Source organism: Fistularia commersonii, chromosome 4, assembly GCF_037954325.1.
Source record: "Fistularia commersonii isolate RoL2024-O1a breed Wild chromosome 4, RoL_Fcom_v1.0, whole genome shotgun sequence".
NCBI classification, from domain to species: domain Eukaryota; kingdom Metazoa; phylum Chordata; class Actinopteri; order Syngnathiformes; family Fistulariidae; genus Fistularia; species Fistularia commersonii.
Window position 1 is genome coordinate 16,648,010 of NC_141287.1, and position 14,939 is coordinate 16,662,948.

Here is a 14,939-nt window from a genome sequence, read left to right on the forward strand (position 1 = left end):
TGAAGTTGTGAACAATCGGAGGTTTATCAAAAGTGGACGACGACCAGAGAATTACAGGCATGTTTTAAAACAGTTTAGTTGGTGAAGAGCTGGTTAAAGTAACTTAATGAGCGCTGTCTGACTATTCTTCACTGAATACTTCACAGTTTTTGCACTCTTTGACTTAACGTCAACAAGTTTTATTTGTCTTAAGTGATCACAATCTTGCCCCGATGTGAAAATGCTCAGGCTGCATCAGCAGGTTTGTGGAGAAGTGCTTGGGTTTCTTTCTAGATAAAAAATGCAATGCTAATCTTCATTTAATTTAAATCCATTGAACTCATCTTTCCAAACACTATTTGAAAACCGATCTGCACTAAAACAGACACTTTGGATGGAAAAGAAATACCAATTAGAATGTTATGGTTGTTTTTTTTCTTTTTTTCTTTAATCCATAATTCTTTCGGCTCATCTAATCTTATTTATTTTCATTTCTCCCTGTATGGAGCGTCTGAGCTCACACTGGGATTTCCTCCAGGGATCAATAAAGTATTTACAGATTTTTTTTTATTCTGAAATGAAGCCAATGAACAACAGAAAACAAAACACAACAAAAGAAAAGAAAAGAAAACAAAACAAAACAAAATCTTTACAATTACAGATAGTGGCATTCTTGGAGTCATTTCTTTTCCATTTTTCCTATAATAAATGCACCCCCCCCCCTCCACTGGGAAACACTTGCAGCAATGATCTGCAGGCAGACTCAGCCTGAGCGCCTCCCATCCCTAATCCCGCCGTGACGTCACGGGTCAGCCTCCAAAGGGGCGCAGCGGTAGGTGCTGGAGCAGCCAGGCGGCCAGTTCGCATCCCGGGACCCAACATCAGTGTCGCTGCTGGGGCTCAATTTTAGGCTCGATCGCTCAACATCGGGGAAAAGAAACCTACAAGTATGGGTAAGTTGAACCGACGGAATGCGGAGATAGAACAAACAAACAAACAAGTAAGCAAGCAAACAAAACAAACGCGTGTTTGGCCGTGCCTCCGCCACAAACTTCTTTTACTCTTGGTTGTTTTGGTCGCTCTAAACGGATTGTTTTGAGCTAAACTTGAAGTTAAAGTGAGTGTAGAAGTGGACCGGTTGTCATAACCGCTTGCATGTCAATCGCTCTTAAAGCAGGCTGCAGGAGCAACGTGAAGAAAGCGATTAAGGAGATTATCAGGATTCCTGCACTCCACCGTGCGAGTCAGCATAGGTGTTAAACCCAGATCGACGTGCGGTCTCTTCTGTCTGTCTCACTCCCACTTATTTATTACCCCTTTCGATGGTTTTGTTTGATCCAAACTTTTTCAATTGGCCCCGCCTTTCTGTTATTAGTTTCCGATCACTTCTGATCTGCGACCACTCGACGTGTTGTTGCACCGCTTGCAAGGTTCCTGGTTGGGAAAGGGTTATTCCCTGCACGGCACTGTAGACGTAGCTGAAAAAGTATTAGTCAAATGCATCATAGCTGGAGTTTAAAGCAGGCTAAAGTTGGTAATTACTCTAGATGGGCTTAGCTGAAACTGTCCCAACTTCAAATCAGTCCCAAGTGTTGACCATCTGTGCTTCCAACCTGAGGGGATTCGAGGGGAGGGGAAGGGAAGTGGGGATGCATTTGAAGGTCTGACTGACTAAGTGATAAACTGTGTGCCAGATGTGATAGAAAAACGGGAAATACACTCAGCTTTCGCTCTCATCCTGTGTGGACTCCGGGGTGAAACGCCCCGGAATGAATCCTGTCCTTGTAATTCTTGGATTTTGAGCTTCAGCGGCTTCTAGAGGCTTGCGTCGTCGCCATGCTGCAGCCAAGGCCTTGCTAGACGGCGGAGCTGGAATGAGCATCAATGCTCATTAATTTGCTGTGAAGCTCCCACAGAGGCGTCTTTATGCTCCTCATTTGGAGCCGCTTCTTTGTGAGACCTCGGTGATTCTTAAGGCCGAGAGAAGTTCTGAATTGCGAGCTTCAGAGCTGATGTCCACTGAACTAATTCCCCACAGCCCCCGATTCTCTGTCTGATCTGGGCTGTCAACCTTTGTGTATCGTCCACTTCATTACACACAGATATTCTGGACAGTGTAGCCTTTGTGTGAGGAGATTAATCCGAAGACTCCCTTTCACATGAAGTTTGTTTTCCATGAAATCAGTAAAGTGATTGACTTTGCATAACCTCTCCATTCTTACAGTGTGTTTTGATGAACATGGAAAACTTAATTCAAAGATCATATAACTTATGTCAGATTTGACTTTAGGAAGACCTTCGACTCACATGGGGAAGGGGGGGGGGGGGTCGTTTGTTTCACAGGAACGATTTAACAGTGCACAGGCTTGTGTGCAGGGTGTGGGAGGATGACTTGGCCCGTCCTTGCCGAGCTCCGAGTGGTTGTCGATTAAGAAAGTAGGCAGCGAGTCATTTTCCACAAATGCCTTGTTGGATTGTTGGTGTCAGTCCTTGTGACACTTACACCATCCTCCAGTTTCAGGCTGCCATTAACCCACAGGATTGGATAAGATTGTTGTTTTCACTTTTGCTTCGCAGCCTACCTCGTGGAGTAGCATAAAATGAACAAAATCCTGTCCGTGATTTGGCCCTTGCTTAAAAAACAGAAAACTAATATGCCAAAATGTATTTTATAGTTTTTCCTCAAAGCCGTTGGCAGGGTTTAGGACATTTTTTGAGGAGGGAAAAGAAAAGAAGGCAAAGTTCTATTTGTTAAAGTGCAAAATGTTCATCACTTTTCAATTTAGGTGATGCGTGACTATAATTTATATGCATAACATTGAGATTATCCTATAACAGATGGTTTAGCTAATCAAATACAGCGAGTTATGGACACCAGGAAAACTCCTGGAGGCTGGTCTGGGGTATACTCTATAAACTTTTTCCTCATGGAAATACTTGCAAACTTTCCTCTCAGAGAATTCTGGACTCAACATGTTTTGGTCATGTGGGCTGGATGCAACAGATCCAAATGTTACATCACTGTTTTTGGGTAATTAAATAAAAAAGCGACTTGATCGCATCTTGGCCAGCTGTTCCCGACTCATGGATCGTTTCTACTCGAGGTGGCCTAAACCTGGAAAAAAACATGTTAATAGGACCTTGACTGCAGATCAGACTACACAGTAAAATATTTTTGGGACCTTGATCGACACACAGGCAGATAGCGTCCTTCGCAATGATTTTTACATGTGTGTCTGGGATGTGTCTTCTGGCTCCCACTCTTCAGTTGGAGCATTCCTGTTCCATCTGAGCGAGGATGTCTGGAAAGTGTCTGATTTTTCATGTGCACATCAGCGGTGATCCCTGTCACCCGCACATCTGGTGGACTGTGCGCTCCGTGACCCTGCATCCCGAGTCCAAGAGGAGGGAAAGACCCACATCTGCCAATTCTGTGCCAACCAACTTTTTCTTTTTTTTTTTCCTTTATCTTCTTTAGTCAACAACTTGTCAGCTAACGGCAAAGCAACGACAGGGAGTCAGATTATCCGCCCCCGAGGGGAACTCTGGGCCATGTGCTCATGCTTCTGTTCCCCAGAGATCCACGAGAAAACAAAGTGAAAGAATGATTAACGGGAGAAGTGGCCAGATGATGCAGAGCGAGACATTGAACTTTGGTGTTTTCGTTTGCACGCGTGAATCAAAGCATTCTTTAGTTTGCTCCAAGAAGATGCCTCCCTTTTATTTTCATACCCTGAAATGTAGTAAAAATAAAATGTGCTAAACTTTCATGACCGATCCCACATTTAACTCCATCATCAAGAATTCCGATAGCTTTTTGTCTGTAGTTGGCTACCATTAACTATGTAGAATATCCTCAATAATGAGGTTGCTGATATCATGGTTACACGATTTTTGGCGTTCTTTCCATTCGACATAAGATCCAGCCTCTCTAATGATTATACTATAGACGACTTCCATACAGTATATTTGCATTTGTACAACTCTGGAAAAGAATAAACCCTGTTCGTTTACTAAAACTTAATTTATCTTTGTCTTTGCTCCCCACTCCACTTTTGTTTCCCCTCACTCATCTTCTCGTCCTCCGTATTTTCCCCTGTAACACAGCAGGTCTGCCAGGGCAGTCATGTTAATTTGCAAGGATTTAATAACTCCTCTGTCAACAAAGAGGACCATTGAGCATTGTGACATGAAATGATAGGAATAGAAGTTCCTGAGCGGGGATGCCTGTTCAAGCATGTGCACTGGCCATCACTTTCACTAAAAGCCTATTCAGTTGAACAGAATGGATGCAAGTGTGTGTGTGTATGTATTCACCCTTGTTAGAAATGTGTCACACTGCCCCATGCTAGAAACAGGATGGCATTTGAATATATGATAAATGCTTCTTATACAAATGAATGAGGCCTTTTGGAACATGGTATTTAAAATGCAAACAATATTGTTGATGTAAGTTCATGCATGCAGAGTGCAAGGGGATATTTGCCCCCCGGGGCAGCAATCTGTATCAGTGTTTTGTTCAGTCAGATGATTGTTCTAGAATGCCTATCGAAAATAATGGGACAGTGCAGCTGATGAACGTTCATTCACACATTCAACTGGCTTTCAGCCCCATACTTTTCTGCTATCTACAGTAAACCGCACCGCTTCGCTCCGGATGCGTACGGCCCCAAATACACTGTGTGCTTTGATACATTCTCACCGTATCACATGAGCAGGAAAGTTTGATTAAATAATCAATAATGCTTTCAGAGAATGCCCTATTTTTCCTTGTCAGCCTTGGGCATGTAGCCTAATTGATCATAATGAATGCTCTGTTGAAGAGACACTGAATATAAGCATTGCCTCTTTCCACAAAAAAGGTCATCCATGGCAGAAAGGCTGGTACCCTCGATGAGGTGAACAGTCTACTTGTGGTAAAGACCTTGGCCTCAGTTTAAATACTGATGCCACTGCAGAAACTCTAAAATCCCTTTAAAGGTTGGATGTTTTGACCCTCTGATATGATAAATACACATAGCTTTTTTTTTTTAGGTCTGTTTTAGGAAGCAATGTTGAAAAATAAGGATGATTCATGGTGCTTCACAATGTTTGAGAGTTGGTTGGGTTTAGAGATGTCCAAACCACTGAATATTCTATCTGTAAAGCTAGTTGAGATAAACACAAAAAAATAGTTCATGCACTGTAGCGTTCCAACTCCTGGTAGAACTTTCTACAGCAGATCTTAACAACTTCTTTGACTCATCTCCATGTAGAGGAACAAAGTCTCTCGCGGTGGACCTACTGTCGTGCTGCAGATCGAAAGCAGGTTGCAGCTGGTGAAAAGTATTGGTCCATATGTGGCTATTTTTAAGATGAGTATTGTGGCATTTTTCTGGCTGTGTCATGAGACTGTTGCAGGAGGATGATAATGGAACGCAACTTTGGAAACAACCTTCTCTCAAGGCTCAACATTTTTGCTGCGTCTTGACCCAAATCTGAAGTATGTCCAATCGGGGATTTAGATCACAGAGTTTTGCAAAACCCTCTTTGTTGCTGCATCTCCTGCCAGCATTTGCCACACAGTCCTTGTAGATTAGCTTGTTTAGCCTGACCCATATTTTAGTGATGGTGCACAAAACACCATGAGCATCTGTGGCTCCTCTGTTGTCTATCTATTCCTCACTGATTTCAAATGTTTCACTAAAAACGCTGTTTAGTCTTTAATTGCATCTCCCAAACATTTTATCTCCAAACCATGCCTTCCTACTGTCTACTGAAAATGTTAAAAATACATATATAAACTAAACACATAGTTATGAAAGCCTCTCCACTTAATCTTTCTCAATTATTTGTACACAATCAAACACACACTGACTTGCCACGCAGCACATTACTCCTTAAGAATCACATCGTTTGTCTCATCTTTCGTTTCAAATTAAGGCATATAATCAAATTCAGACATCAGATTTGAGCGATCATAGTTTTTGTTTCATGTTTGTACGTTTAGCATCAGCAGCTTTAATGATTTTCTGACCTAGTTTGTGTGGGAACTGCTTCTTCCTTATGAAATCTTTCTCCTGTTCTGAAGGTGTATTTATTATTTACTTTTCAGTGAGTTTGTTTCCGTCATATCCAGTGTCAGTCCTTTCCAGCCCTTACATGTCTGACCGACCACATCATTTTTGTTGCCAGGATATTGTCCTTATTTAAACATTTTTCAAGACTCAAAGCATTTATTGTCTGTACAGTGTAGAAATGAGTTTCCCTGTACAGTGAAATTCCTACTTTGCTGTCCGCAGTGCATTGGGACATGTGCTGCCAGAAGAGTTTCAGTCTTCAAATATTTAAAAAAAATCATTGTCAGACTCTGCACACACAGTCTTCAAAAAGAAAATCTTTGACAAGATGATTTCTTGATTTATTCTATTGGTTTTCTTTCAAGTCATTATTGTGTGCGATGGCAAACACATTATCTTGGAATGTCACTCTGACACTTTTAGACGATAGGACAATATGATATGTTTGTTTTCTTCCTATTAATTAAATATATTTTCTTTTTTCTGTACTGTTTATGACTTCTACCTGAATGAATATGAGGGCTCAAAGCCTCAACTTGAGACTGTCCCTGACAAATATGCTAATAATTTCAATCCTGGCTATACACATCTGCTAAATAATCAAATGGACTAAATTAAGATAACAAAATATGAGTCTGCAATGTGGTGGCTGCACCTCCAACTTTTTTTTTTACAGTTTTAACATTTCTTTTATTTCTTTTATTTATTCATTTAGACCAATTATTATTGCGATGCTCCAGGCGGCAAAGTTCTCAGATGGAATGAGAAGAACTAATAGGGGAACCAAGTAATTTCCCCTGCAAGATCATGTGTGAGAAGTGAGAGCAGAATTCATTAGTCTGCTTTTCAACTGTGGGATCCTGTAGGATTGAGCTGCTGGCCGTCAGCCCACTAAGTGTATTCAACCCTTTACAGACAGGCCTTTGTCCTCAGCGCTTTTACACAGCTGCTAAACAACCGTAAGACAAAAGCATCTGGGGTACCCTGGCTCACTAAAGAGAAGTGCTCACCATATGAAGAGCCTTTCCAGACAGCCCAAGACCATTTGGATCCTGCCAAGTACTGTGCTGGGTAAAAATTGAACTGGAATTTAAATTGATACCTATGTAAGCCCAAATGACTTTCCCCATACATATACAGCATATGTTAAAATGTGTATGTAAACATTTGATGGGAAACAAAGAAGTAGAAGACGTGTTTCCTCTAGAAATGAACATGACCGCTCTCCCTTGCCCTGGAAAAAAGAGAGAGTTTTATTGTCTGTTTATGATGGTCTAGAGCTGGGGTGTCGAACTCATTTTCGTCTGGGGGCCACATAAGGCCTAATTTGATGTAACATCATTATCTAGAAGTAACACTAAGTCCAAATTTTTCCTTTGTTTTAGTGTAAAGGAGGTAAACAGGTAAATCATAAAAATCTTTATATGCAATGAACTGTTCCTCTAAAAAAAAATACATGATGAATTGATATTAAAAATGAATATTAAGAAAAGAATTGATGAAATTACACCCTAAACACATTGTTGAGTTAAAAGAGAAAATCTTGTCACTGTGGGAAAATTTGCCGCTTGAATTTATTAGAAAAAAATTGATTGGTAGCAAGTATATGAGGAGGTATAATGTTTACAAGGCTAATGGTGGCTATTCGGGTTATTAAATCAATCTTCTTAATTATGCCTATTTTTTTTTTTTTTTTGCTATCATTTCTGTATTTTTTATAGAAATAAGAAAAGATCGTTTTAACAATGTCACTAGATGTTTTTTCATCAAAAAATCATTTTGTTTTCAAATTTTGAAGCTAAATAATACATTGTAAAGTTACTTTTTCACTTTTTCCTTGCCCGTTTTTTTTTTTGGAAACCTACTGCATAAACCCCCCAGATGCATGTGAGAAAAAACATGCGGGCCACACTCACACAAAGTTTGATTTCAGGCAGGAGGCCACAAAATATTGTGCCGAGGGCCGCAATAGGCCCGCGGGCCGTGAGTCTGACACCCCTTGTCTAGAATGGCCTGATAGACCAGAAGAGGTACTTTTGCCAAAGCAGTTGGAAATATGAAATTGCTGAGCTTTTCAAACAGTGACCAATGCAGCAAATGCAGTAGCTGAGGAAGAGTGTTTCATTTTGACTCAATTGCTGACCACTGGATCTTAAAAAAGAAATGGCTCGAGACACAAGAATGAGAAGTGAAATTCCTGTCAGGAAAAATGGCAGTTCCTGTCAAGATTATCAACTTAAAGGGTCATTTGTCTCTGTTCACAGTTTATTTCTCTGAGAGATTCTGAAAATCAACTCATGCAGGTTCAGTGCTGCTGTTTATGTTGCTCACCTGAGGTTCACCGCCGAAGAAATCACCAGCAAATAGCAGCTTCAGGGGAGAGGAAATCCCAGATGTTTCTGTCTGAATAACAGCTTGACCTGTAACCACATGAAGACCGTTTTAATATTTCAGCTTTGTCATTGGACAACTCATGAATCATTTAAGATTTTGACCTGATCTCAATTGCAAAACAATGCTGTAAGTACAGTACAGTAGCATGTGCTTTTCATCACTAGATTTGACTCTGCGTCCTGTCTCAGTATCAAACTTAACATGATGATGCTTGTGTGTGTCAAATATATTTACCTTATAATGCTAATTATATTAATATATTATTGTAATTTTTCTTTTTCAGCTTTTTTAACATATGTTTATCATTATCTAATAGTACTTTTAATTTCTGGACTATTGAGCGCACCTGAATATAAGCCGCATGGGCTAAAAATAAATGAAAAAATATATGTGTACATACATAGGCAACACTTGTCTATAAGCCGCAGGTGTTCACGTTGTAACATGAGATATTTACACAGACAGATTTTACAGAGAAACCTTTTTTTTTTTTACTTTTAATTAAATACATACAGTAACATCCACAGATACGTATTGGAAATGCTTTTTTCCAAACACTGACTGTAGGAAGAACTTCATCTTCCTCCTGCGCACTAAAACCATTAAAGTTGTCTTCTTCAGTGTCGGAATTAAACAGCCTCAGATGTTCACGGTAATTTTATTGGTGCTATGTGACGAAACGAAATGTTTTGGCGACATGAAGCTCGTTAGCCTCAAAAAATCCATAAATTAGTTGCATCATTGTTTAAGCTGCAGTGTTCAAAGCGTGTGAAAAAAGTAGCGGCTTTTAGCCTGGAATTTACATACTTGCTTTTTATGTGAAGTGATCTTGATTGAAAGGAATAGCGCCAATGTTCTGTTTTCCCCTCCATACAAAGCTTATTCTCCCAGGAAAGAAAAATGAAAATGAACAAAGTGAAAATTTCTATTTATTAGTTATATTCTTTAAACTAGGAGGGGTGTCATGCAAAGAATGATTACTTTTTTTTCAACAGCCCTAAGCTAGAACAATGTGCACATGAAGTTGAGGAATTGAAAATGGGAACAGTATGACCCAGGAAAAATAATTCTCATCCAAACTCATACAAACCTCAAGATTGTTTTATAACACTGTTTCTATTTTCTCCCAGTATGAGTGATCAAATTATCGAAAAACAAATCAATGAGAGGTAAAAGGTTTAGAACATGATAATCATGCAGGCAGCACATAATTTCACGAGCCATACATGAGCTACACTTTGTCCAGTAGATGGTTCTGAGGAGCTGCTTTTCAGGGTCTAAAGCAATAAAGAAGTGGATGGAGCCTCTGAAGAGCTAATGCTCCATCTCTCTTGCCAGGTACTGTATATACTGCTTATTGATTCACGGTTGTGTGTGAAAAAAACACTTCTCTACAGGGGTTCAACCGTAAAGGTTCAAGCCAAAGCAAACTTAGTTCTTGTAGGGTCAAACCTCATGATGCCAGGCTTCGATACACCCATGAGGGAACCATTGCCCAACAGTGGTCTGAAGTTGGCTTCTCTGTTGTAATAGCGCTGGAGATAAATCCTCATAACTTCAGGTCTGGGAGGCTGGTCTGCTATGTCGGACTTGCTGAATGGAGGTTTCGTTTCCTTCCATTCGGGGTTGAGGAACTGTTCTAGTGGGGGTTGAAATGGGTGAAGTCTCGGGTCAGGGGTGAGAGGTTGGCAGCGTGAGACTGATGACAATAATACTGGCTGGAGCAATGCGAGAAAGAGATCCCAGCAGCTGAGGGAGACTTTGGAGGCCGGGCACCACTCATGGGAACCCCTCCCCACCCCCACCTCTCCGCTGTCGTCTTTGTGGCTCATTATGTCTCTATTGTATGTGTGTTCACATGTCTCTGGTCTGGCGTTAAGCAGCTGGAGGATGAGAATGTTTGGAGTTGTGGGGAGCTTTAGCAGTTGATGAACCTATGGAGTGTGAGACATCACATTGAAAAGCCTTTTACGTAATTCTGTTGTTAGACTATTCATGTTCTAGACCTCCCTCTCATTTGGTTGATATTTGATAATAGATTTTGAAAATGAAGCCCAACCAAATGGCAGTCCCAAAACACATTAATCATACATCAGTGTTGTTTTTAGATATCATGAGCATCTTTAACAACCTCAAATCCCCCCCAAAGTTGGATATTTAAGTTAAATTGAATTAAAAGTGATCCCATGATAAGTTCAAGACAATATTTCTACAACATCCATCTTCTTCCTCTTATCCTGCACTCAGGGTCACAGATTTCCAAAACGGTTTTGACAGTAAAGTTTTTGTAATGTAAAAATTGAATTGAGCATCAAAAAGTGATGTCACAGATGAAGCCAAAGATCTGGCACCAAGAAGACAATATTGCACTGCCTGTGTCTGGGTTAAAAGCAGTACAGGCCACCATGACCCCCAAAACAGCACTGGAACTCAGTATTTTCATCGCAGTACAGTGAACCGTCATTTATTGTGGGGGTTTCGTTCTAAAAAATAACCCTTACTAGGCGAAATCTGCGAAATAGTCAGCCCTTGCTGGCAGTAAATGGGCGTGATACTCTTTGAACAGCACTCGTCGATGACCTGAGATCCTCCTCCTCTTTGCTGTTATGAATGTCATCACTGTCAGCGAAGGTTTCAGAAAGTTTTTTAGCTTTGGTTTGGATAACGTTGGTATCCTGCATAATGTTCTTTTTCCTGCAGTCATTAATCCACAAAGCTAAAGCAGACTCCATCCTTACAATGGTCTTGTTGCGATCTTATGTTATTGTCCTCCATCTTTATGTAGCAAACGGAAGGTTCATTTATTCTGTAATGGCGCCCTACAGCCGTATAGCTTCTACCTTCATTCGGCATGTTCAGAAGTTTAACTTTTCTGAGATAGTTAACATCTTCCTCTTCCTTGGGCGCGTCGCCTTTGGCGGCGCAGAACGTTTCGTCAACATTGTGGGTTCTGTCACAGAGAAAAATGTACAAAATGTAAATTTGGCAAGCTGTACAGAGACAAGGCGCAGAGATTGTTGACACTGATCTACCGTCCTTTAGCCAATTAGGATGCAGAAAACAACATACTGTACTGTAAAAAAATAAAAGCAGTTAAAAAACTGCACAAAAAAAATCTGCAATACAGTGAAGTTGCAAAAGGTGGACTGCGTTATAGCGAGGGTTCACTGTACTGCGAGATGAGACTACATTAGATTGAAAAGATTTTGAGCAGGTGGTCTCTTGCATAATGTAAGTGAAACTAGTTAACATCTATTCACTTTCACTTTTTCTCTCACACTACTTCAGTGAAGCTGATTGGACAATCACAGTGCTTACTTTTGCACTGTATTCTCTGCAAATTTGACATGCACATTTGGACAGAAAAAGCTGCCAACATGTCATGGTGTTTGCTGCATGTCTGACAACAGTGGCTGGACTGAGACCCTTCAGTCCACCTTTGTGTCAGGAACTTCAAGGTGAGTCACAGTATGTGGACTTTTTGTTGGATTTTGCAGTTCAAAACAATATGATACATCATCCATGTATCCTAGCATTTGTAATGTATACAGAACAGCCAACCTATCCAGGAAAGTTCTCCGTTTGCTTTTAAGCAATCAATACATGTCACAGAAGTGCACTTTCCTACAAGTACTGACACAGCTGTTAAAATAAATAACTGTTTTTTTGTTATAAAAAAGTATTTTGTTTTTTTGTTCTCATCACACACAAGCCATTTCTCTCACCAAATAAAAAATTACGACAATTTCCCTGACTACAATACATTTCTCCCCTTCAACACACAGTAGTCCCTTGTTCACATCGATGATTTAACGGGCGTACGTGGATTTAATTTAAAGTCTTTAGTACTTAAGATTTTGCCAACTGACTTCTTTTCATGGTATCAGCTGGAATAATCTTAATACAACACACTTTTTGGTACAAGTCTGGCTTTTTCAGCTGCACATTTAGTACCTCCTGGATGGATGACTCTAAAAAATGTTCCAGAGTGAGACTAGAGATTCAAAATTCAAAGTGTGTATTGTCATATGTTCAGAAACATGTTTCCCTGTTCAATTAAATTATTACTTTGGTGTCCACTGTGCAAGAACATTACATTATTTTCAATACAACAAACATTATTCAATAGCAAGTTCTTTGTTTGGTGTCTGCTGCATCATCTTCTTCAAGAAATTATAGGTCTTTTCTTATTTTTATATTTACAGTTTGGCTTAAAAATCACTGGTCAGTGCTTGTGACTGACAGGCTCTGCGGCCTGGAATCCAAATGTCACTTTTCTGAAGACTTTGTGCTTTTAAAATAGATTCTCACCATGAGGAGATCAGCACAGGTGTCCTTCAAGTTTTTCAATATGTAAAGAAAATAAGCAAAACGTGTGCCTCGTCATTCCCTTCATCTACACTTCCTTCAGTGACCTGACCCATTCCTTTCATGAAGGCATAGAAATTCCTCTGCGGTTGGTGAAATCGCAAAATCCCACCTGTTTTCTTGGGGGGATTTTCTCTCTTTTTTTTTTAATAAGTTTTAATGATTTTTCTGGCGCAGGCTGGGCAAAATGTTGATGCTTTGCACATGTTTGCTCTTTACAGACTTGGCTTTCACTTGATGCTGCATCTCCACCAAGTCATGATTTGAGTCATCTTGGGCTTCTTGGCATCAAACTGGACGTTTAGAAATGTGATGTTGGTTCTATGCCCTCCAAAAATCATTTAGATATTCATTTTGTCCTTTTTTGCCACAACATATCCTTATGTCACAAACCCTGTCACCCGAGCAACACAAAAGGCTAGTCACTGATTGTGGTTCTGAGCTAAATATAAAAGTGGTTATGGTAATAAATATTGCATTTAAAAGCATTAAGGACTGTTACGGAAGGGTTGCAGGATTTGCTGTAGTTGATGGATTATCATGTGTCTGGAGGTGTGAGGTCTTTAAGTAACTGAAAGATGGGTGCAGTTTTCCTAAATTGGTTTAGAAAGAGTTGCCAGATGAAATCAGATTAACTCACAAAGTTTTTTTTTTGTACTTTTTCTTTTTGATAAATATAGTAATATATGAAGCACAGTAGCTGTCGGTATGAGTGGGTTATACGTTTGACATAATGCGGTTGCACTTAGAGTTGTGATCTGCTAATAAAGTGGAGTTTTCTCACACATGGTGTCTCTGAAGGCTCCCCAGAGAAACTTTAATGAGTGTTACCCCCCAATATGGAAAAAAGAAACAAAAAAACAGTGGCTGGGTATTTCCTAATTCTCCTTGGCAAAATATGATCACTATAAGGATTGAAGGAACATAAGGCTATTATCATGAATTATTCTAACTGGATAATGGAGATGTATTTTCTTACAGTCATTTTTGGCTGATTTACCAACTCATAATGTAAGACTGACTGACCACCAACCAAGGACCCGTTCTAGAGTCATCATTGAATATTTAGTATATGCTCTTATTCATTGAGGGAAAAACAAATAATAGTGCAGAAAACATTTGCTTGCAGTCATCTGGCTGTATGGGGGGGCGGGGGGGGGGGGTTGTACTTCCTGGCAAAGATTTTCTCATTTGACTCCAGCATTTATTTATGAAAATCTCAATTTTCAGGTTTTGGTATTTTTGGTTTTCTGCTCTGCCAAGCAATGGTGACTGTTTCCAAGGAACTTAAGGCTAACAAGGCTGGATAATATGAAGCATCTGTGTTCTCTCCCCCTTCCTGCAATACTGTTTTAGCCAAAACCACAGTTGCTGTGAATTTGCCAGGAAGTCAGGGCTGTGAAGTCATTTTTAGAGGAGAACCATGGCTGCCAGGCAACCCAGAGTGTTGCTCCATTTCCAGACCTAATATGATAGTAACACAAACATGCAATTAGAGAACTGCTGAGTCAGATACTCTGGGCATTGTTTGGTCAAATGCTCATTACAGTGGGTAAATTTCAATTTGGAACTTGTGAAATGGAAAAACACCAAGGCATAAAGTATGTTCCTGTTAGCAATTGTTTGAATAGCAATTTTGGTTTTCTGCTGTCATACCGCAAGATGGTGTGATTTCTCGAGCCGATCTTCTCTTGTGGGGAAATTCAGCAGCAAACTCACAATTTGTTGGTTTGTGGGATAATATTTTTTTCTGAAAACGGATACAAGAATTGCTCGTTAAGTTTTGTTTTTGAGGTTAAGTGATTGTAGGTAACACACGAGACGGTCTTGGTATTATAAAACATGCCTCATACCAACAGAACAAGTATAGGTGGTGAAGAAACAAAGCTTCTACGTCAAGGAAGGGAGTATCTTCCTGTTAAGTAGTATTTCAAATTAAAATGAGATGACTATGCATCTCCACCTTTATTGATCTGATACTTATTTATGTGTACAGATTTGTAAACTTCTAATCTGTTTCAAGATAATGTGTCTTAGTCCAAGCAGCAAAGGAATATCCCAGATTTAAAACCCAGTTGATACAACTGTGAATAATCAAATTTACTGCTTTTTGACAGATCCGTAAAGAAAAGAGTGAAA

The 14,939-nt window shown here is 39.9% G+C and overlaps 1 protein-coding gene across 2 annotated transcripts in view; it reads left to right on the forward strand.

The window, feature by feature from the left end:
* The first annotated feature begins 793 nt into the window (after positions 1-793).
* The window catches only part of gpm6bb (glycoprotein M6Bb), a 35,604-nt gene continuing 21,458 nt past the window's right edge, over positions 794-14,939 (forward strand). For both annotated transcript variants that reach the window (XM_086145609.1, XM_086145610.1), the window contains exon 1: positions 794-932. In XM_086145609.1, the coding sequence (XP_086001735.1) occupies positions 929-932 (4 nt within the window). In that variant the 5' untranslated portion in view covers positions 794-928. The remainder of the gene's footprint in view (positions 933-14,939) is intronic.